The following is a 19,729-nucleotide window of genomic DNA, read 5'->3' as shown; positions in this document are numbered from 1 at the left end:
TAAACCTATATTTTTTAGACCAAAAATATGGCATTCTCTGATCTTCACCACATTCACACTGTACATTGGCATGGGCAAGGGTAACACATGTGGATGCATGATGGTACAAGATGTTCTCCAATCCAGAGGATGATTAATGGAATAAAGCTAAGCAGATATGAATGCAGTAATAACACTATACTGTACTTTACTCTCCTTCAGCACTCTACTAGTCTATAATACACTAGGGTACTATTTGTACCATATCATACTATACAGCTTTAAAAAGTCTCTGGACAAAAGTAAGTGCACCCCTGTCTTACTCTTGACTTTCCCAATGTACAGTGTGAATGTGGTGAAGATGTGAGAATGTCACAGTTTTGGGCTCATGTCATCGAAATCATTTTCTTCCAGCCCATTATCATACTGAAGATAAAGAAAAGTAGAAATCTTTAGTAGAAATCACACAGAATCCAGAACTTCATGGAGGATTGGATTTATTTAGCTGAAGCATAAGAAGGATAGAAAATCGAAAATGAAAACATAAATTGCATATACGTGTTTGCTCATGCGGCACCGTTATTGTAATAAGAACCATGACATGAGGAATGGGTTTGGGTGGGGGGGAGGGGTTCAATCAGAAAAAAAAATTATTGTGGCAAAAAATTCTAATGGTTGGCATCGTAAGCGGATAAAATTAAATTCCTCGTGAACCGTCGCACGGATTCGAGGAATAAATGACGAATCGAGGCCCTTTAAACACTTTAGTGGATTATAGAAGACAAACACACACACAGCTCATTCTCACAGCGTACACAGAGACATCACGATCGCATCAACCACTTTCAACTAAACTCCTGAACCTTCTGTTCATTTGGCACGAATGTGACTTTTTTTTTTTTTCAAACACTATTTAATGTAAGTTCTCGTCCATCTGCCTTCAGTTCATCTGAGCTTCTTTTTCCTCAAATGATGAATTTGGTCAAATTGAATGAATGACGCTCGGGGCACAAGCGGGATGCGCGAGGAACAACGGGCAGATGTTTTAATAATGAGCTCGGATTTGAAGAGGTGCAGGTGTTAAGGAGCAAAATACAGCACCAAACCACCTGCCCCTCGCTTTGGTAGCTCATTAACATCAACTGGCCTCATTTAATAATCACCCCTGCACCTGGAATGGTCCATTTTCATGTCAGGATGAGGACACGAACACTAAAAACATGTAAGAGACAAAAGTCCGAAACTCCAACGGAGAATTGTAGATCACCCAGTGTGTTAACCGAAGTGCGTCTCCATGTCCTCGTCGGTGTCCCCCGTAATGTCCGCGTGGACGTTTCCCCCGCAGGATGTCTTGGTCCGGTTACTCTTTGTGCGGTTTTCCTTTCGGTTCCTCGTCATAAGACACGCCGTACTCGTTCACTCGGGTCTTGTCTACAGGATACAGCCTGGGAAATGGACAAAACTAGTTTTTTCCCCCCCACACAAAATCTAAACTTATATACATTTGATCATCTACTGCGTAAACACGGCTCACCATCTCTGATACAGGTAAATAATAAACACGGCGTCGTCCCTGAAGCAGGCCAGGCGATGAGACGTGGGCATGGTGATTATAAAGGCAAAGACGTCGTCGATAAACGTGTTGAAAGCCTGAGAAATAAAAAAGAAATTATATATATTTTTACAAGACTTTTTACTTTTTTAAAAGAAAGAGATAAAATGCTGGAAATATGCTAGGATATATAAAATGATAGATATAAAATAGAATTCAAATTTATAAATTTAAATGTGCTTGTCTGAACACATTAGGGTTTATGTGCTCATTCCTTTAATAAAAATATGCTGATTTATATGAAATAATTCTTTATTTGTGCCTTCAGTGTTCATGTTAGCAACACAAGCTATCCTTTTTTTTGTTTTTTGTTAAAGAGTTTGAAGGTAGAGGCAAAAAGTTTGGACATTTTATAGCACAAGTGATACCATTGATAACTTGTTTCGCAGACGTTCTGCAACATTAAAGGTAATTTTAAAGTAGAGGTTGTCCGATTTATCTTTTTTGCTGATTAATCGGCACTGATAGTTGATTGCTGGAACTATCGACAAAAATCCATACCGATAGTTTTTCCGGGTTCCGTTATACAGTCTAAGAGCGGCCTCTAGAGACGAATCACGTACACCACGTGCTGTTTATGTGAAGTGTCTTTTTTTTAATTATTATTTTGGATGTAACTGTAAACTTTTGCAAGCAAGTATAGATGATAAGTTCTGATAATAAAGAACCAAGTGGTCCACTGCTATGGTGATGAACACCTTTAAATTCAGGGACTTTTGGCACTTTAACACTAGACTGGCACACCTCAGTGACTCTTTAATACAGCACATGCTGTGGAGCAACTGGCGTACCGTACAGAAGACAGGAAAGCCCTTTAGAGGATCATCAACACCTCCCATACAATCATCAGCTGCTTATTATTCTCACTGGAAGAACTATTCAGCTTTTGCTGCTACAGCAGATCAAAAAACATACTGAAAGACCCAACCCACCCTGAACACTACACTACAAAACTTCTGTTTTGACCTTCTACCCTCTGGTAGACGCTTCAGGTCAATTACGTCATGCACAGACTCAAGAACCCCATCAGTGAATACTCAGAACTACTTGCACTACACACTTACAATTATACACTTCACAGACTTCTATTTAAAAAATCCTAACCAAAATATGTATAAAGACTGTTCAATGCCTTAATATTTTAGTGGAACACTTTTGTTTAAATATTTTTAATACTTTATTATATTTCATGTTTATGCACCAAAAGGACTGACAATTTCGTTGCACCATCTTATTTTGTATATATATTTAGTAGTATAGTTTATTTCATTATACACATATTTAGGGGAGTGGTAGCTCAGTGGTTAAGGTGCTGGGTTACTGATCGGAAGGTTAGGAGTTCAAGCCCCGGTATCGCCAAGCTGCCACCCTTGGGCCCTTGAGCAAGGCCCTTGACCCTCTGTGCTCCAGGGGCGCTGTATCATGGCCGAGCCTGCACTCTGACCCCAGTTTCCGAGCAAGCTGGGATATGCGAAGAACAAATTTCACTGTGCTCTAATGTATATGTGACAAATAAAGGCTATTCTATTCTATCTATTTTATACTTCATAGTTGATACTTTTATACTTTATATTTTTATTATTATTTTTTACATCATATTTCTATTAACATTATTCACATTGACATACCATACCCTGTACCCTTTCAGTAAATCCTGAAACATATCACTTACCTTGTACATGAAGGCCTTCCAGGGCAGATGAGCCACAGATTTTAACTGAAGGAAAACAAAGAAAGCATATGTTTGTTTCATTCACCACTGATTTTGTTATTGGCTTTTTTGTTCACCATTTATGTTCTGTTCACAGGTGTCTTCACTTCCATGTTGATTATTGTATGTATTTTATTTATCATTAACACGGAAATCATGCAATTTATTAAAGAACAAAACAAAAAAATTGTTAAATAACCCAGAATATGTTTTATATTTTTGTTTTGTCCAAAGTAGTACCATTTAGCTTTAATGACAGCTTGGCAAACTCATAACATTCCCTCATCACATTCACGAGGTACTCACGTGGAATTGCTATCACACATCAATTGACTTGTGCAGAGGTGAGCACAGAGTCACTAGCCCTATCAGTGCTACTGCAACTAGAGTAAAAACCCATATGATGGTAAGAAACACTTAGTGAAGTAAAGAGAGAAGACACTCCATCATTACTTTAAGAAATGAAGATCAGTCAATTAAAAAAAATCCCTTATGAGGACTGCCCCAGGAAAGGAAGTCTGAGAGCTACCTCTGCTGCAGAGGATACATATTTTATAACTAACTTGCCTCAGAAACCACTGATTAACATAAATGCTCCCAAGAAACAGGCTCTTATGAAGACCGCCCCAGGAAAGGAAGACTGAGAGCTACCTCTGCTGCAGAGGATACTTTTTTTTATATAAATAACCAGCCTCAGAAAACACTGATTAACATAAATGTTTCTCAGAGTTCAAGTAGCAGACAAATTTCAACATCCACTGTTCAGAGTAAACTGCGTGAGTCGGGCCTTCATGGTCAAATCGCAGCAAAGTAATCGTTACGTCAGAAGAGCATCAAGCAAAAAAAAAAGACTTGCTTGGGCGAAGAAACACAAGAAATGGACATTAGTGGATCAGTGAAAAATTGTCCTTTTGTCTGACTTTTGGTTCTAACGGACACATCTTTGTTTGTCCCAAAAGTCAGACAAAAAGACAATTTTTCACTGATCCACAAATAGCTCTTACAGAAACTAGAGGTGTGTTTTCCAACAGGACACAGACCCCAAACACACCCCTAGTTTCTGTAAGAGCTATTTGTTCAAGATGCAGAGTGATGGAGTGCTGCATCAGGTGACCTGGCCTTCACAATCACCCCATTTTAATCCAGTTCAAATGGTTTAAGAGAGTTAAGGAAATGCAGCCAACAAGCACTCAATACTTCTGGAAACTCCTCAAGTTTGTTGGAAAACCATTCCACGTGACTTTCTCATGAGGCTGACTGAAAGAATGCCAAGAGTAGGCAAAGCTCTCAAAGCATAATGTGGCCACTTTGAAGAATCAAAAATATAAAACATATTCTGGGGTTTTTAACACGTATTTTGTTTACTACATAATTCCATACGTGTTCTTTCATAATTTCAATGTCTATGGTACAATGTTGACTATAATAAAAATAAACAAATATAATACAAATAAATAAATACAAATGAATGAAAACATAATTTTTATAATTGTTTCAGCATGTTTGAGCATTGATGAATTGTTTCAGACCTTGTAGTTCACAAACAGCTGAGGTAGCATGAAGAGGAATCCAAAAGCATATACTCCTGTTGGGAAAAAAACAATGCATTCATTAGAACAGGGTTTCTCAAACAATTTACAGCCTGTTATTATAAAACCCAGATCTCCATAGTGCATTTCTTTTGGAATTTATTTTTCTAATGAACTTTGGGAGGCCAATGGAGTTTTTATTGCTGAACTTTCACAGAATGTTTTCAGAGATCCTCAAGCTGGGGCATATCATGCCATATATCAGTAGAGGGGAAAAAATGTAATTGGGAAAAACTTTGTAAAAAATAAGGCCCAGCTTTATGTCTCATCTTATTTTCAAATTTCTAGTTCACTGAAACAATAATTCGGATTGTTTTATTAAAATAATACTGCATTCGTTTGGTAGATTACAGAGTCATGCTTTCTATTTATTTATTAATTCATTTACAAAGTTTCTAAAATGATTGGATAAATGGCAGCTTTCATTTATATACAACATTGAAAAATGTAATTTTTTAAATATAATTTTTGCTATAATGCAACATTGATTTTCCTCAATCACATTCAATATTTGGCCCCTTCATAGGGAAAAAAATGTGGGTTCCTCTGCTTTTGCCATTAGATTCAACTCTATATTATTTACAGACTGTTTGAGCTCCAAACCCAGTTTAATTTTTATGAGGATATGGCTCCTCTCTGAGTCTAAGAGCTGCATCAAATCAGATTTAGCTCTAAATATTTGGTTTTACTGAACCAAAAATTACTTTTATTTGTCCAATAAATACTAATGGTTCTTTTACTTTGTGACATGAGATCATTTTTTTGTTCATTGAGGATCCCTTTCTGAAAAATTGCTTTGCTATTTTGTCTTTTTTTTGGACCAACTTGTTTGAGCTTTGCTTTTTATACTGAGAAATACAATTTAATTAAATTTTAGAAAATAAAACCTCACAAATCAACTGTTTCGTGCTTTTCACCAAAATCAACTGCATCTCTGAGCCTACGTTAAAAATATCAGTCAAATACTTAAGTACTGTTCAAATAAGGGACTTGAAGATTTTTACTCGTCATATTGGAATTGGTGACTTGTAATGGAGTAAGTTTTGCACTAAGGTATCTATACTTTTACTCAATTCTGATTTTCAGCTACTTTTTACTCGTCTATATCGCATGTATTATAGCTCTTATAAGCATGTAATGAGGTGCAGGATTATTTTAACGTACCATTAACTAAACTGTTGATCAGCCAGGAGTACCAACTGTTAAGAGGACAAAACATTGAGTTAACCGCAAGTGAAATAAGTGATGACTGTTCAGAATACAGAAGTGGCAATCAGTCCTTGCAAACAGAGAGAAAAAAGAAAAAATTTAATTTGAGCACTATACCTTTTATACTTCACAAATACCAGTGCATAAATGGCTCCACCTAGACACAGTGGATACAGCAGGTAGGACAGATATTTCATCGCCTGTAAAGGACAACAAATAAATACAATGAGCTCTAAAACTTACATAACATCTACATACATCACCGAAAAAACTCTCTCACCAAACTGTCATATTCCTCCGTCCTCCTCTCGGATTCGTCAGATTTGCCGAACTGAAATACATTTTTGAAATCAAAAAATCTGAAAAAGGAGGTTATTTTTTTAACAAACAGGATGCAGGTGTACCAGAGACTCTCACCATGAAAGTTGGAGTAAAGCCCTTCCAGAAAATGTAGATTTTGAATGCTTTTTTCACTTTCCACACCTGTGTAAGAAAACCACAGTGATGTTTCCTGTATTAGAAAAGCTTCATGCCTGATCGCGCAAGGGGTTTAGTATCATTAATGCACGTTATTAAGGATAACACATTTCAGTGCATTTCAGTACATCAGCAACTATCAGATACAAAGGATGCGGTTCTACCTCAATAAGAGATCCTATTCCAGCAGGGATGAGGACCAGCAGACTCGTCTGTTCATCAAGGAGGTAAAGAAAAATCACAAGTGTGCTGAAACACCGCCACAGCACTGAAAGAAAGAAAGGAGCTGTGTGAGGGGTAAAGAAAGGAGCTGTGTGAGGGATAAAGAAAGGAGCTGTGTGAGGGATAAAGAAAGGAGCTGTGTGAGGGTAAAGATAGTAGCTGTGTGAGGGGTAATAAAGAAAGGAGCTGTGTGAGGGTAAAGAAAGGAGCTGTGTGAGGGGTACAGAAAGGAGCTGTGTGAGGGGTACAGAAAGTAGCTGTGTGAGGGTAAAGATAGTAGCTGTGTGAGGGGTACAGAAAGTAGCTGTGTGAGGGATAAAGAAAGGAGCTGTGTGGGGGGTAAAGAAAGGAGCTGTGTGAGGGGTAAAGAAAGGAGCTGTGTGAGGGGTACAGAAAGTAGCTGTGTGAGGGGTACAGAAAGGAGCTGTGTGAGGGATAAAGAAAGTAGCTGTGTGAGGGTAAAGATAGTAGCTGTGTGAGGGATAAAGAAAGGAGCTGTGTGAGGGATAAAGAAAGGAGCTGTGTGGGGGTAAAGAAAGTAGCTGTGTGGGGGGTAAAGAAAGGAGCTGTGTGAGGGGTAAAGAAAGGAGCTGTGTGAGGGGTAATGAAAGGAGCTGTGTGAGGGGTAAAGAAAGGAGCTGTGTGAGGGGTAAAGAAAGAAGCTGTGTGAGGGTAAAGATAGTAGCTGTGAGGGTAAAGATAGTAGCTGTGTGAGGGGTACAGAAAGTAGCTGTGTGAGGGATAAAGAAAGTAGCTGTGTGAGGGTAAAGATAGTAGCTGTGTGAGGGGTAAAGAAAGGAGCTGTGTGAGGGGTAAAGAAAGGAGCTATGTGAGGGGTAAAGAAAGGAGCTGTGTGAGGGGTAAAGAAAGGAGCTGTGTGAGGGTAAAGATAGTAGCTGTGTGAGGGTAAAGATAGTAGCTGTGTGAGGGGTACAGAAAGGAGCTGTGTGAGGGGTGAAGAAAGGAGCTGTGTGAGGGGTGAAGAAAGGAGCTGTGTGAGGGTAAAGAAAGGAGCTGTGTGGGGGTAAAGAAAGTAGCTTTGTGAGGGGTAAAGAAAGGAGCTGTGTGAGGGGTAAAGAAAGAAGCTGTGTGGAGGGTAAAGAAAGAAGCTGTGTGAGGGGTGAAGAAAGGAGCTGTGTGAGGGTAAAGATAGTAGCTGTGTGAGGGATAAAGAAAGGAGCTGTGTGAGGGGTGAAGAAAGGAGCTGTGTGAGGGTAAAGATAGTAGCTGTGTGAGGGGTACAGAAAGTAGCTGTGTGAGGGATAAAGAAAGGAGCTGTGTGAGGGTAAAGAAAGGAGCTGTGTGGGGTAAAGAAAGGAGCTGTGTGAGGGGTAAAGAAAGGAGCTGTGTGAGGGGTAAAGAAAGGAGCTGTGAGGGATAAAGAAAGGAGCTGTGAGGGATAAAGAAAGTAGCTGTGTGAGGGTAAAGATAGTAGCTGTGTGAGGGATAAAGAAAGGAGCTGTGTGAGGGATAAAGAAAGGAGCTGTGAGGGGTAAAGAAAGGAGCTGTGTGAGGGGTAAAGAAAGGAGCTGTGTGGGGTAAAGAAAGGAGCTGTGTGAGGGGTACAGAAAGGAGCTGTGTGAGGGGTACAGAAAGGAGCTGTGTGGGGTAAAGAAAGGAGCTGTGTGAGGGGTACAGAAAGGAGCTGTGTGAGGGGTACAGAAAGGAGCTGTGTGAGGGGTACAGAAAGGAGCTGTGTGGGGGTAAAGAAAGGAGCTGTGTGAGGGGTACAGAAAGGAGCTGTGTGAGGGGTACAGAAAGGAGCTGTGTGAGGGGTACAGAAAGGAGCTGTGTGGGGGTAAAGAAAGGAGCTGTGTGAGGGGTAAAGATGGAAGTAATTGTGTGAGAAAAGGAGGTAAATGTGTGTAGGGGGGTGTAACTGCGTCACCTGCTTTGCTGGACATTCCCACCATGCTCTTCTTCTGTTTCCAAAAGCTGATATCGTTTTTAAACGCCAGGAAGTCAAATAGGAGCTGAGAAGTACATCGACGTTTCAGTATATTACAGGAAAAAAAAACATCTATCTTTCCAATGACTTCAAACTGACCCTCAAATCGAAGACGCTATAAATCTACTTACATGAAAAGCAGCGACGAAGAAGGTCAGGGCGAGGAAGTAGAGATTAGTGTCTACAAATATGCCCTTGATTTCATCTGCATCCTTTTCAGTGAAGCCTGCAACAGCAAAATATTCAAATAACTGCATAACCTTTTTTTTTTTTTTTTTTTTTATAAAATCCTGCTGACACTATTACATTTGTTATTACAGGAATCTCATCTACCATAGTTATATATAGTTATATAGTTTTATTGCTCATTATAACAGTCATCCGGAGTCTCTGGATGATGGTGTGAGGCAGGAATACTGTCTGGATTGAATGCCAGTGCATTACAGAGACCCGTGCACGCACACACACACACACACACACACACACACACACACACACACACACACACACACACACACACAAACACACAAACACACAAACACACACACTTTCATACAGTATTTCCATCTAGAGGCATCTTAGGTCACATCCATGGTAATCGGGATAGATTTACAAACAGCATTTTTATTTTAAGACCTTCTCCTCTTGTACAGATGTTTTGAAAAATTTCTTTGAGAAAACATAGCTTTAAGGAGGGGGTAGCTCAGGGGTCTTCTGCCTAGATTTTGGACTTCTTACCAGAAGGTCGTGAGTTCAAATCCAGCCACTATAAAGCTGCCACTGCCGGGATCTCGTGCAAGGCCCTTAACCCATAACATAACCCTTAACTCAGTTAAATGAATGCGATAATTGTAAGTCGCTTTCGGATAAAGGCGTCTGTCAAATGTCTGTGAGTTCCATTAAATATTTCAATCCAAAATGGACATTGTCTTAAAGCAGCTTTACAGAGACAAAGAGGTTATAAAATATAGAATTATAAGTTTAGTGCCTGTAGGTTGTCCCTAATAAGTGAGGCAGTGGCGACTGTGGTGAGGAAAAACTCCCTGAGATGGCATTAGGAAGAAACCTTAAGAGGAACCAGACTCAAAAGGAAACCCATCCTGATCTGGGTTGCACCACAAATCCACTTATTATAGTTTTAACACTGTTGAGGTGGACTGTTATTCACATGAACAGTTCCCAGACATCCTGAACCACTGTAGTAAAGTGTTTATATTAATTACAGTCCAAATCTATCCCCATACATCTTCATAGCTCTGGTTATTTCTATAGTGTTGACTTTGTGTAATAGTATGGTGTTAAAGTGTTGAGATCATTTCAACACCCTGTTGTATGAAGTTGACAATGTTGACAAAGGGATGCCCCAAAATTCTTCCTAAAGGGGGAGAATCTTTAGCTTTATCATGTAAATGATATGAGCGCATACACTTATATTTCTATCAACAGTCTGCTACAATGGCTTAAGACCACAGGTTGCATTTGATCGCATTTGATGGAACTGCAATGAATGGACGTAAGGTTCCCTTTTGAGTCTGGTTCCTCTCAAGGATTCTCTCATTCCATCTCAGGGAGTTTTTCCTTTCTACAATTACCACTGGGATACTCATTAGGGATAAACTTACAATTATAATTATACAAACTTAATTCTTTTTTTAATTCTTTATTTGTTTTATCTCTTTAAAGATGCTTTAAGACAATGTCCACTGTAAAAAAAAAAAAAGATGACTTGAAAGATGACATATTAGGTTGCAGTTGTGACATGATCATTAACAATAATGCATTGTGGCTGAAATGTTTAATAACTTGCACGCATATATTTCATATGGAAATGAGAGCTTTGCAAATTTCTGCTCGTATGGCATCAATAAAAAAACGTGTATGAACGTTGAGGAATTGAAGTATCATACAATTCGCATCAATATAAAAGTTAAGAAAAAAAAAGTGTGCATCTGATACATACGTATCGCGATGCATCGTTTTTAACATATTTGTGTCGGGTAATAAAATTGATTTATATATAATTATTAGTAGATTAGTAGCGCTATACTTTAATTATTTAGAAAGTGGCCAATAATTTGTGACCAATATTTTATAATATAGATTGATGTTTCCCCTCGCTAAAGCACGTCCTGTCATGTGAGTCACATAGAATACAGATTAACATGGCAGAGGTAGAGCTGCGTCTTCCTGAATACAGAACAGGAAAAGAACGTCTTGTTTTACTGAATTTAATTTTTTAAGTACAAATAGTTAGAAATCAGAATGCACTTAAGTAAATTGATGACTTGCTGTCTGTCTGAACTGAAGAACTAAAAGTGAACTCTGCACCATGTTGAATTGTATCGCATCATATTTTTTCCATTGACTCGTATTGCATTTTGTTGAATTAAAATCGGATTGCACGGCATCGTGATAGGGGCGGATCGCGTCGCGTCGGTAGCTGCTTCACATGGATCTTTAACGTATCGTATTTCTAATACAAATCCAAGCGTTGAAAACGACGCTGACCCGATCGTCGTATCACTGCACAGTAAGAACGTGTCTGGTTACTCACCGAACTGCTGCAGCGAGTACACGGCGTCCTGCATGTGGATCCAGAAGCGTAGCTTTCCCAGAGTGATGGTGTCATATGAAATAGTCAGAGGCAGCTCAGTGGTGCTGCTGTTGATCTCCTGCAAGAAAAAAATGATACACTGTATTGAAAGACACACTGGAAATCTGCAAACACACACATGAGGATCGGTGAACCACATACCACTAAATCTTTCACTCGGTTACTCAGCTCATCTATAAACAGCAGAGGGAGGTACACAAACTTCTTCCCACTCTGATACCTAAAAAACAAAAAAAAGATACACACAGGAAGTAAAGGAACGTTGAATAAAAGACATCAGATCTTCGGCGTGTGCACTTCTGCTCACAACAGGGGTCATTTCCTGTCCTCATTTCTTGATTGGTTCATATTTTTTGGTTTAAGTGGAAAAAGGCAAAACGCACACATTAAAAGGTGAATGGGTGGAAGAAAGGTCTGTAGACCCAATTTTCAGCTCTAACAGAAGAACTTCTGAAAGATGGAGAACAGAAGGTGGAAGCGTAATGGTTTGAGATTGTTTTGAAGCAGGGAAGGTTGGAACTTATTCTGGAAAGTGAAAGGAATCCTCAACCAACATGGCAACCATTCCATACTTCACCATTACGCCATGCAATTCCGTTTAGACTGCGGCTCATTGGAAACAACTTCACCGTACAACAAGACGATGAGCCGAAGCGTACGTCCGAGCTCTAAGAGTATCTATCATGGAATGACCTGCCCAGTCACTGCACCTAAATCCTATTGAACTACTCTGGGATGAACTCGATCATAAGGGATTTTAGCTGAATATTTGGAGAAATGAACTGTCTACATCTTTCTTTTGGATAATAGTAAAATAAAATAAGCAATAATCCTCACTTATAAAACTGCATATGAACAGTGCAATCTAAATGACGATCTTCACTGGTGAAAAAGTGATGAAATGTTACATGATACTGTCACATTTTAGACACAGAGATAAGTAACCGATCTGGTATGTCTCAACCTACAAGGAGAAGTATTTTTCTATTGTGCTGCATACCAACATTGGGCGTGTTCTTGAATACACCAGAGCACATTCCGCCTTAGCGTTTCTGAAAAAAGTCTGTACATCCGGAGGTTTTATAGACTTTAAATAGTTTGGCTGATGCCAATGGTCCCAATGATAAAGGGCCTGTTTTATGACTCTTATAGTATAAAAACTAAATGATGTGCTGCTAAAAAAGAAAGAAAGATAACAATAAAGCAAGAATGAGACAGAAACAAAACAGAAAGCGAACAAGTCGAACGAAAGCAAGCCATATTTCAGCATCCCTGAAGCAGGCGAGTGCAGGTTGGCACTGCCGGGGTTTGAATTTAGGACTTTCTGTTTACTAAACCAGACCATCTCATTTTCAGAGGGTACATGAGGAAGCTCACACTCTCATATAGCGGTGCACGTCACTCGGTATGGCCTCTCGGTCAAACAGGAAGTTCTCCGCCACGATGTTCAGCGTGAGACGGGAGCGCCAGTGAGACACGGGCCGGTCCACCTCTCCATCGCCCCCTGTTGTTCTCTGCTCCTGCTGCTGGGTGACAAGAGTCACAATTCGTTTTTTAATTTCCGCTGGTGAACCGAAATGAAATGAAAAATATTTCGAACGCATACAAACGTTACCCTTCGTACCCGAGGCAGCTCCTGGCCGGTGATCAGGCTGACCTCCGGGGGTTTGGGCAGCATGTACGTGGTGAGCTGCGTAACCAGATGCACTTGGCGTGGGTCCTGCCAGGGTGACGTCCCCGCCTGATGGACAAACACCATGCCGTAGAGCGTCCCATTGTTCCGCGTCTTCTTCGGCAGGGAGACGTTTATTAGCCTGGTAAAAGGAACGAGCGATAAGATTGCAGTTGTGGTGAAAATCCATACATTTGTCATTCGGATGTATGATTACTTTGATTGGTTTTACAGTTTTTGATTGGTTTCACACTACATTACATTTTATGGCATTTATCAGACGCTCTTATCCACTTACATCTTATTTCATTTATACAACTGAGTAGCTACGGGGGTTAAGAGCCTTGCTCAGGGGCATAGGAGTGGCAGCTTGGTGTGGCTGGGATTTAAACTCACAACCTTCAAATCCAAAGTCCAATGCCTTAACCACTAAGCTTCCTAAATACACTTGCTGGTCAAAAAAAAAACCCTGGATGTAACTAAGAGCTCCACTGGATAATTCCTGGAGTGGTGAACATGTTACAAGCTGCAGAACCCAAACTGATGCAGGGAGGACCTTCTGGTCAGAAAACGTCTCATGTGGTCATGGAAAAAAAGATGTTCCTTGGGGTCAATTTATTAACCTGCAAAGAAAACAACTAATGAGAAAGCTTAACCTACTAAACAACCTGGAAGGATAGTGGTGAAGCATCATTCTTGTGGTTGGAAAAAGTCTTGAACGATCATAATTAAAGATTACTTCATTGTAAAGGACACAACAGTAGACCTCGGATGTTTCTTAGTGAAAATAAGAGCATTTCCACCTGCACAGTGTGAAAAGAACTCGAAGGATTGGGACTAAACAGGTGTATAGTCTTAAGAGAAGCACTAATCAGTGAAGATCATCATAAAAAACACAAGCTTCAATTTGCTAGAGAGCATAAAAATTGGACTCTGGAGAGAACGTGGAAATTGTCATGTGGTTTAGTGAGACCAGATGTACCCTGTTCCAGAGTGATGGGTGCATCAGGGTAAGAAGAGAAGAGGATGAAACGATGCCTATCATGCCTAATACCTATTTTTTTTTAAATGGTGGGGGCAGTATTATGATCCGAGGTCGCTTCAGTTGGTCAGGTCTAGCTTCAGGAATGTTATGGGGCCAAAATATTCAAATCAGCCGACTACCTGAATGTTCTTCATGTCCAGGTTTTTACGTCAAAGGATATTCCAAGAAACAACGCCAAGATTCACTGGGTTTAAATTGTGAACGAGTGGTTCATGAAGCATGAGACAGCATTTTTATACGTGGATCGGCCTCCACAATGTTTGACCAGAAAGTGTATGTTATAACAACTATAAGATCAATGGAAATACATTTATAACACCTGGTTTCTCAGAAACATGCGTTCTGCAGAAACGAGGAAACGAAAGCAGAGAGTCACGATTTGGTAACATCGATCACAAGAGGAACATAAATTTTAAAAAAATCAATAAAAGGAGAAATAAAAATTCCATGAGACCTGTTCGGTTCAGCCCATTCACAAATACCTTAGACATGGTGAGCTCATGACCAGGGTGTCTCCTGAATCATCTGGCACTTCCCTAATGAAAAAATGTACCTCTCAAATTTGGTGTGCACATCAAAATCCTCCTCCCTGTGGATGAGCGTGTGTCCACCTTCAGCGTTGGAGCGGAGAGCCGTGTAGATGCTTATCTGTATGGGCCATATGTGAGAATGGAAACTCCTGAGTATGACTTGATCATGAGAATAATCATCAGACATGGAAGGACATGGTGCATGATGCTCACCTGCAGGCGAGGTTTCCCTGCAAGGAAAGGACTAATGCAGGTGTCACTTCCTGGATTGTCACATGGTTTGGTGTAGACGATGCCGTACATCACCCAGCACGTGTGCAGCACGTAGACCGTGAAGACCCCCACGATGATGGTGGTCAGAGACGTCTTTTGAAACATGCTGCCTCTTTTACTCGGTCAATATCAGACTGGATGAACAATACTGATCTGTGCACCTACACAAACATCATGATCATGGTGATGAAGATGAAGATGACGGGAATACCTCAGCTGTGTTACCCGACATGTCAGCGTTGCTTAGGACACGTAATGATGTCCTACAAGTCCTGAACCTTCAACCTTCTCCCACACATCACCGGTTTAAACCCTCAACATCACCCGAACCCACCTCTGGAGATCTTCACCACCCCAAAAAAAAAAACCCGCACAGAGCAACAGGATCCGGGTTTCTAACCGCGCTTTAGAGCAATTCTTGAAGCTTCTTCTCGGTTCTCGGTTCAGGTTCAGAAGCAGAACCGCACTTCCGTGTTGAAGTTCTTTCCGTGTTGCCAGATTGTTCTTCACAAATCCTCCCAAACGACAAATCCCTCTCAAACAAGTTTGATTTTTCGCTCTTCATAGAAAAGTTTCTCTAATTTAGTGTTCATTAGCTTTTAGGAAGAAATATTAAGGACATTTTCAAAAGAGAGGTGAATTATTATTATTATTAATATTATTATTGTGAAAAGAATGGTAAATTATTATTGTTATTATTAATATTAAGGTATATTATTCAATTATTATAATGTTTTGTTGAATTTATTTTTTTTGTTAAATTCTTTATTTTAATAAAATCAAATTAAATTAATAAAATCTCTAAAAATAATTAACTCATAATATAAAAAATACAAAATAAAACATACATATATATATATATATATATATATATATATATATATATATATATATATATATATATATATATATATATATATATTAGTATATATACTGTATATTGTTTTTATGCAGGCGCTCACAAGCCAGGAAACAGGCAATGAGATAGACGTAACAGAAAGTTGTTCCGGTTTACACCGGAAGTGGTTCACTGTGTTTCTGTAGCTACTGACGAGCTTCTGTCGTTTGTGCGACAGAGTTTTTTTTTTCTTCACGTCGGCGTCGGTTTTTTCCACTAAAATCATGAAACTCGTTCGGTGAGTAGATTCCAGAGTTTTATTATAATAATATCCGGAGATAAAACGCGCGATGGGGGGAATGTTTGAGGCGGATGGAGGACGATTGTAATTAGCGGCTAAGATGCTAAAGGCGCCATTGGGGCTGTGTATTGAAGGCGGGAGGAATGAATGAGAACGAGGGAAATGTTTTCTGGAAATGTCCTGTTTTTATTATACTAAAAGTTAAAAGTTGTAAGTTGAAGCGAATGCGGGTGTTTTATAAAGCAGAATATTAATATTGTAGTATATTATTCGGAACACTATGGCGGCTTGGCTGCTTTGATCTCATTTAGATGTTGATTGTATTTGAAGGCCTCAAAAGTGTCCCTGACTCACCACAAGAACAAATCCTGAAAATAGCAGAAATAAACAGGACTGCTGCTTCAAAATAAACCCCTTGAAGTGCTCTATTTACCTTCCAACCCATCAATCAGTAACAATTATACCAGTTTAATGCATGACACAAACGAATATTTAATGGTGTCTGTGTGTGTGTGTGTGTGTGTGTGTGTTTGTGTGAGAGAGAGAGAGAGATGTGTTGAGAAGATTGGATTGAATCCACTTAACCCCAAAACATTTCTGAACCATTTCTCTGTTCTTCACGTTGATTGTCCCAGACCCTGGTGGGTCTCTGTCCAGCCAATAGTTCTCTACATGTAGATTTTAGTAACAATTTGTACATTTTTCATCTCTGATCTTCAGTGTGATGTTCTTACTCCTGGAGAACCTGATTTGTGTACTTGGGGAAAACATCTCCATTCCAGGATGTTCCTGGAGAACCCTAGTGTCCTGCATGTTTGAGTGTTTCCTTACTTTAATGGCATTCAAAAAGTCTGGTACTGAGGGTGATTAGATGAAGCAGGAGTGTTTGAGATCTTCAGGACCATTAGGACAGGGAAGGAGAACTTCATGACCATAGGGGAAGAGAGGGAGAAGTTTAGGACCATTAGGAAAGAGAGGGGAAGGGTGAACTTCAGGACTTTTGGAACAGGGAGAGGAAGAGAGATCTTCTTCAAGGTAATCGGGGGATGGAAGGTGAACTTCAGGACCATTAGGACAGTGAAGGAGATCTTCGTGACCATTGCGACAGTTAGAGACAAAGAACTTCTGGGCTATAAGGACAGGGAGGGAGAACTCCAAGTCCATGGTTAGGAGACTGATTTTGTTTATTGTGTCTCCATTCGGCAGGTTTTTGATGAAATTGAGCCACGAGACGGTGACCATCGAGCTGAAGAACGGTACTCAGGTTCATGGCACAATCACAGGTATCGCACGCATGAATTTCCCATCGCTTTAACGCCGTAGGACCGTAAAAATGTCCCATGATCATAAACGCATGTTGAATTTTTGTTCCCCCTCCCTTCTGTAAATCAGGTGTGGATGTGAGTATGAACACTCACCTGAAAGCCGTGAAGATGACCCTGAAGAACAGGGAACCCACCCAGCTGGAGAGTCTGAGCATCCGCGGCAACAACATCCGCTACTTCATCCTGCCCGACAGTCTTCCCCTCGACACCCTGCTGGTGGACATCGAGCCCAAAATCAAGTCCAAGAAGAGGGAAGCGGGTAAGTGGGGAGACGGGTCGCCACGGTTACGGCTCAGAGTTTGGCGTCGGATGCGATAGTGATGGAGTAGATTTATAAACAGCATCCTTTCTTACAGTTTATTAAATATCTGATGTAAAAGAGGTCTCAAAAAATATAACGTTCACCCGCGTCCATCAGGAACCATGTGGAGTGTCCTGTATTAGTGATGGGGCCGAGCTACAGGGAGGGACAGAGACATTATGATGTTAAACCATATATAAATCATATAATATAAAATAAAATTTTAATTAAGTGCATCTCTGCTTTCATTTATCTCCTCATAGGGTCTTTGTAAGTGTTCTATAGAAATAAACCTTTTATGTATTAATTTAAAACTAAGGCTTTGAACAAATATTTGATAAAAAAGTCGTTATAAAATTAGATACTAATCATTGTATTTTTTTTAAATTATTATTTTAAAGGGCTGTAATGTATTTTTTTAGTACAATCAGTCTGTAAACTGTAGGCTCACGTGACGAACGTGCTCAAACATTCGAATCCGCTTTTGTGAAACGTGTAAAACATTCTCTCTGTGATTAGAAAATAAAAAGTATGAGATTTGGAATAAGAATATATTATAATATAATAATTATCAATGGAAATCATTTGCATACGAAGCAGCTTTTACTTTCTGGAAGATAAAAGTATTAAATATTTACTTGTGGATGCAGTCGGTGTTGGATTTAAATGAGCAGCTCATATCCTGTACTAATCCGAACTCTCGCTGTCCCAGTGGCCGGTCGTGGACGAGGCAGAGGTCGAGGACGTGGCAGAGGAAGGGGACGTGGACGAGGCGGGCCGAGAAGATGAATCGTTTGTAATGCTCTGCTTTTTTTTTTTTTCCAGTGTACAGGATTTTTTTTTTCTTTTTTCATTTGGAAATATTGATTCATTTCTTTTGTACATTAAACTCAGTTTTTTTGGAAACCGTTCTGTTCAGCACTGATTTGACTGAAGCCTCATGGTGATGTGCTTGTGTCTGGGAGAACGTGGCATGGTTTGACATTAAAGGATTATCGTTCGATTTGAGTTTGACCTGAAAAGGAAGAGTTTTGTTTTTGTTTTTTGTGTTTCCGGCAGCTGGGTAAATGAGTGTAGCTGCACTGGGATTATAGGAAGAAGTGATATAAAGGTGAGAGTGTGTACATAACAAAGGTAAATAAAGAGGTGCTGATTGGATCTGTAACTGGATACAAAACCTTGTACATACAAAGCAATTATATAATATCTATAAGTAGGAACGTACACACAAAGGGTCCGATTGTTCAGGGTGTGTGTATTTGTGTGTGACTGAAAAAGAGATGAAACGTCTGCAGAAACATTGTCTACAAATATGTAGAATAGTGATAAACTTTAAATATATGTTTATATATAGATGTATATATGAAACATGTTAAAGATGGAGGCACATTAATATATATATATATATATACATACATACACACACACACACACCCACACACACACCTTTGACCCTGACAGTTGAAATCTGATTAGATAGAAAATCCAACCTGAACTTTCACACCTTGAAGGAGTAAAACTGAGAGAAACGCTCTGAAATTATAATGGATTATTAGATTAATAATTTAATACATATTAATGGGCTAAAATATATTAAAATGTCAGTCAGTGATTTGAATGAGGCCGTGTGTGTGTGTGTGTGTGTGGCGTGGGGCGTGCTCCTGGTGATACTTTGCAGTTTCTTTGAAACTATTTAATTATTAAATAAACCCTTGAGAAAGAAATGGTTATAAATAGTGAATTTGAATAAAAAGTCATGTATCTGACTGTTATTCAAATTCACCATTTATAACTGCTGGGTAAAAGATTACCATGTTATTGAGTTTATTATAGCAATTAAAACTATATACACTGCTCAAAAAAAAAAGGAGCACTTAAACACAATGTAACTCCAAGTCAATCTCACTTCTGTGAAATCAAACTGTCCACTTAGGAAGCAACACTGATAATCAATTTCACATGCTGTTGTGCAAATGAAATAGACAACAGGTGGAAATTATAGGCAATTAGCAAGACACCCCCAATAAAGGAGTGGCTCTGCAGGTGGTGACCACAAACCACTTCTCAGTTCCTATGCTTTCTG

The 19,729-nt window shown here is 39.5% G+C and overlaps 2 protein-coding genes across 5 annotated transcripts; one reads left to right on the top strand and one right to left on the bottom strand.

Moving 5' to 3' along the window:
* Positions 1-459: 459 nt before the first annotated feature.
* Positions 460-15,498, bottom strand: clptm1l (CLPTM1 like). Of its 4 annotated transcripts, none has more exons than XM_046834238.1 (17): positions 14,822-15,498; positions 14,632-14,726; positions 12,977-13,175; positions 12,739-12,887; positions 11,503-11,581; positions 11,302-11,419; positions 8,879-8,973; positions 8,688-8,772; positions 6,742-6,845; positions 6,518-6,583; positions 6,381-6,431; positions 6,218-6,300; positions 6,056-6,090; positions 4,832-4,887; positions 3,264-3,308; positions 1,514-1,629; positions 460-1,424 (listed from the first exon to the last, which is right to left on the bottom strand). In XM_046834238.1, the coding sequence occupies exons 1-17, from the start codon at positions 14,984-14,986 to the stop codon at positions 1,340-1,342; spliced, it is 1,626 nt and encodes a 541-aa protein (XP_046690194.1). In that variant the 5' UTR covers positions 14,987-15,498; the 3' UTR covers positions 460-1,339. The 4 variants fall into 4 exon arrangements, with proteins under 4 accessions (XP_046690194.1, XP_046690195.1, XP_046690196.1 ...); XM_046834239.1 differs by having other exon boundaries at positions 12,739-12,884; XM_046834240.1 differs by having other exon boundaries at positions 12,986-13,175; positions 14,822-15,497.
* Positions 15,499-15,863: 365 nt separating this feature from the next.
* Positions 15,864-18,654, top strand: snrpd1 (small nuclear ribonucleoprotein D1 polypeptide). The gene is made up of 4 exons (XM_046834246.1): positions 15,864-16,017; positions 17,227-17,303; positions 17,413-17,604; positions 18,359-18,654. Exons 1-4 carry the CDS (start codon positions 16,004-16,006, stop codon positions 18,433-18,435), a joined length of 360 nt encoding a protein of 119 aa, XP_046690202.1. The 5' UTR covers positions 15,864-16,003; the 3' UTR covers positions 18,436-18,654.
* Positions 18,655-19,729: the final 1,075 nt, after the last annotated feature.

This window comes from Silurus meridionalis, chromosome 22 (genome assembly GCF_014805685.1).
Source record: "Silurus meridionalis isolate SWU-2019-XX chromosome 22, ASM1480568v1, whole genome shotgun sequence".
Taxonomy (NCBI): domain Eukaryota; kingdom Metazoa; phylum Chordata; class Actinopteri; order Siluriformes; family Siluridae; genus Silurus; species Silurus meridionalis.
This window is presented reverse-complemented; position numbering and strand designations above follow the sequence as displayed.

What these genes read in the sequence shown, in the direction of transcription:
- clptm1l (XM_046834238.1), bottom strand. Translation starts at nt 14,986, where the DNA reads ATGTTTCAAAAGACGTCTCTGACCACCATCATCGTGGGGGTCTTCACG. An exon ending in GTACTCGCTGCAGCAGTTCG is followed by an intron (nt 8,974 to 11,301) that starts GTGAGTAACCAG and finishes TTGCTGTTGCAG; the next exon opens with GCTTCACTGAAAAGGATGCA. An exon ending in GAATAGGATCTCTTATTGAG is followed by an intron (nt 6,584 to 6,741) that starts GTAGAACCGCAT and finishes TTTCTTACACAG; the next exon opens with GTGTGGAAAGTGAAAAAAGC.
- snrpd1 (XM_046834246.1), top strand. An exon ending in GGTTCATGGCACAATCACAG is followed by an intron (nt 17,304 to 17,412) that starts GTATCGCACGCA and finishes TCTGTAAATCAG; the next exon opens with GTGTGGATGTGAGTATGAAC. An exon ending in GTCCAAGAAGAGGGAAGCGG is followed by an intron (nt 17,605 to 18,358) that starts GTAAGTGGGGAG and finishes TCGCTGTCCCAG; the next exon opens with TGGCCGGTCGTGGACGAGGC.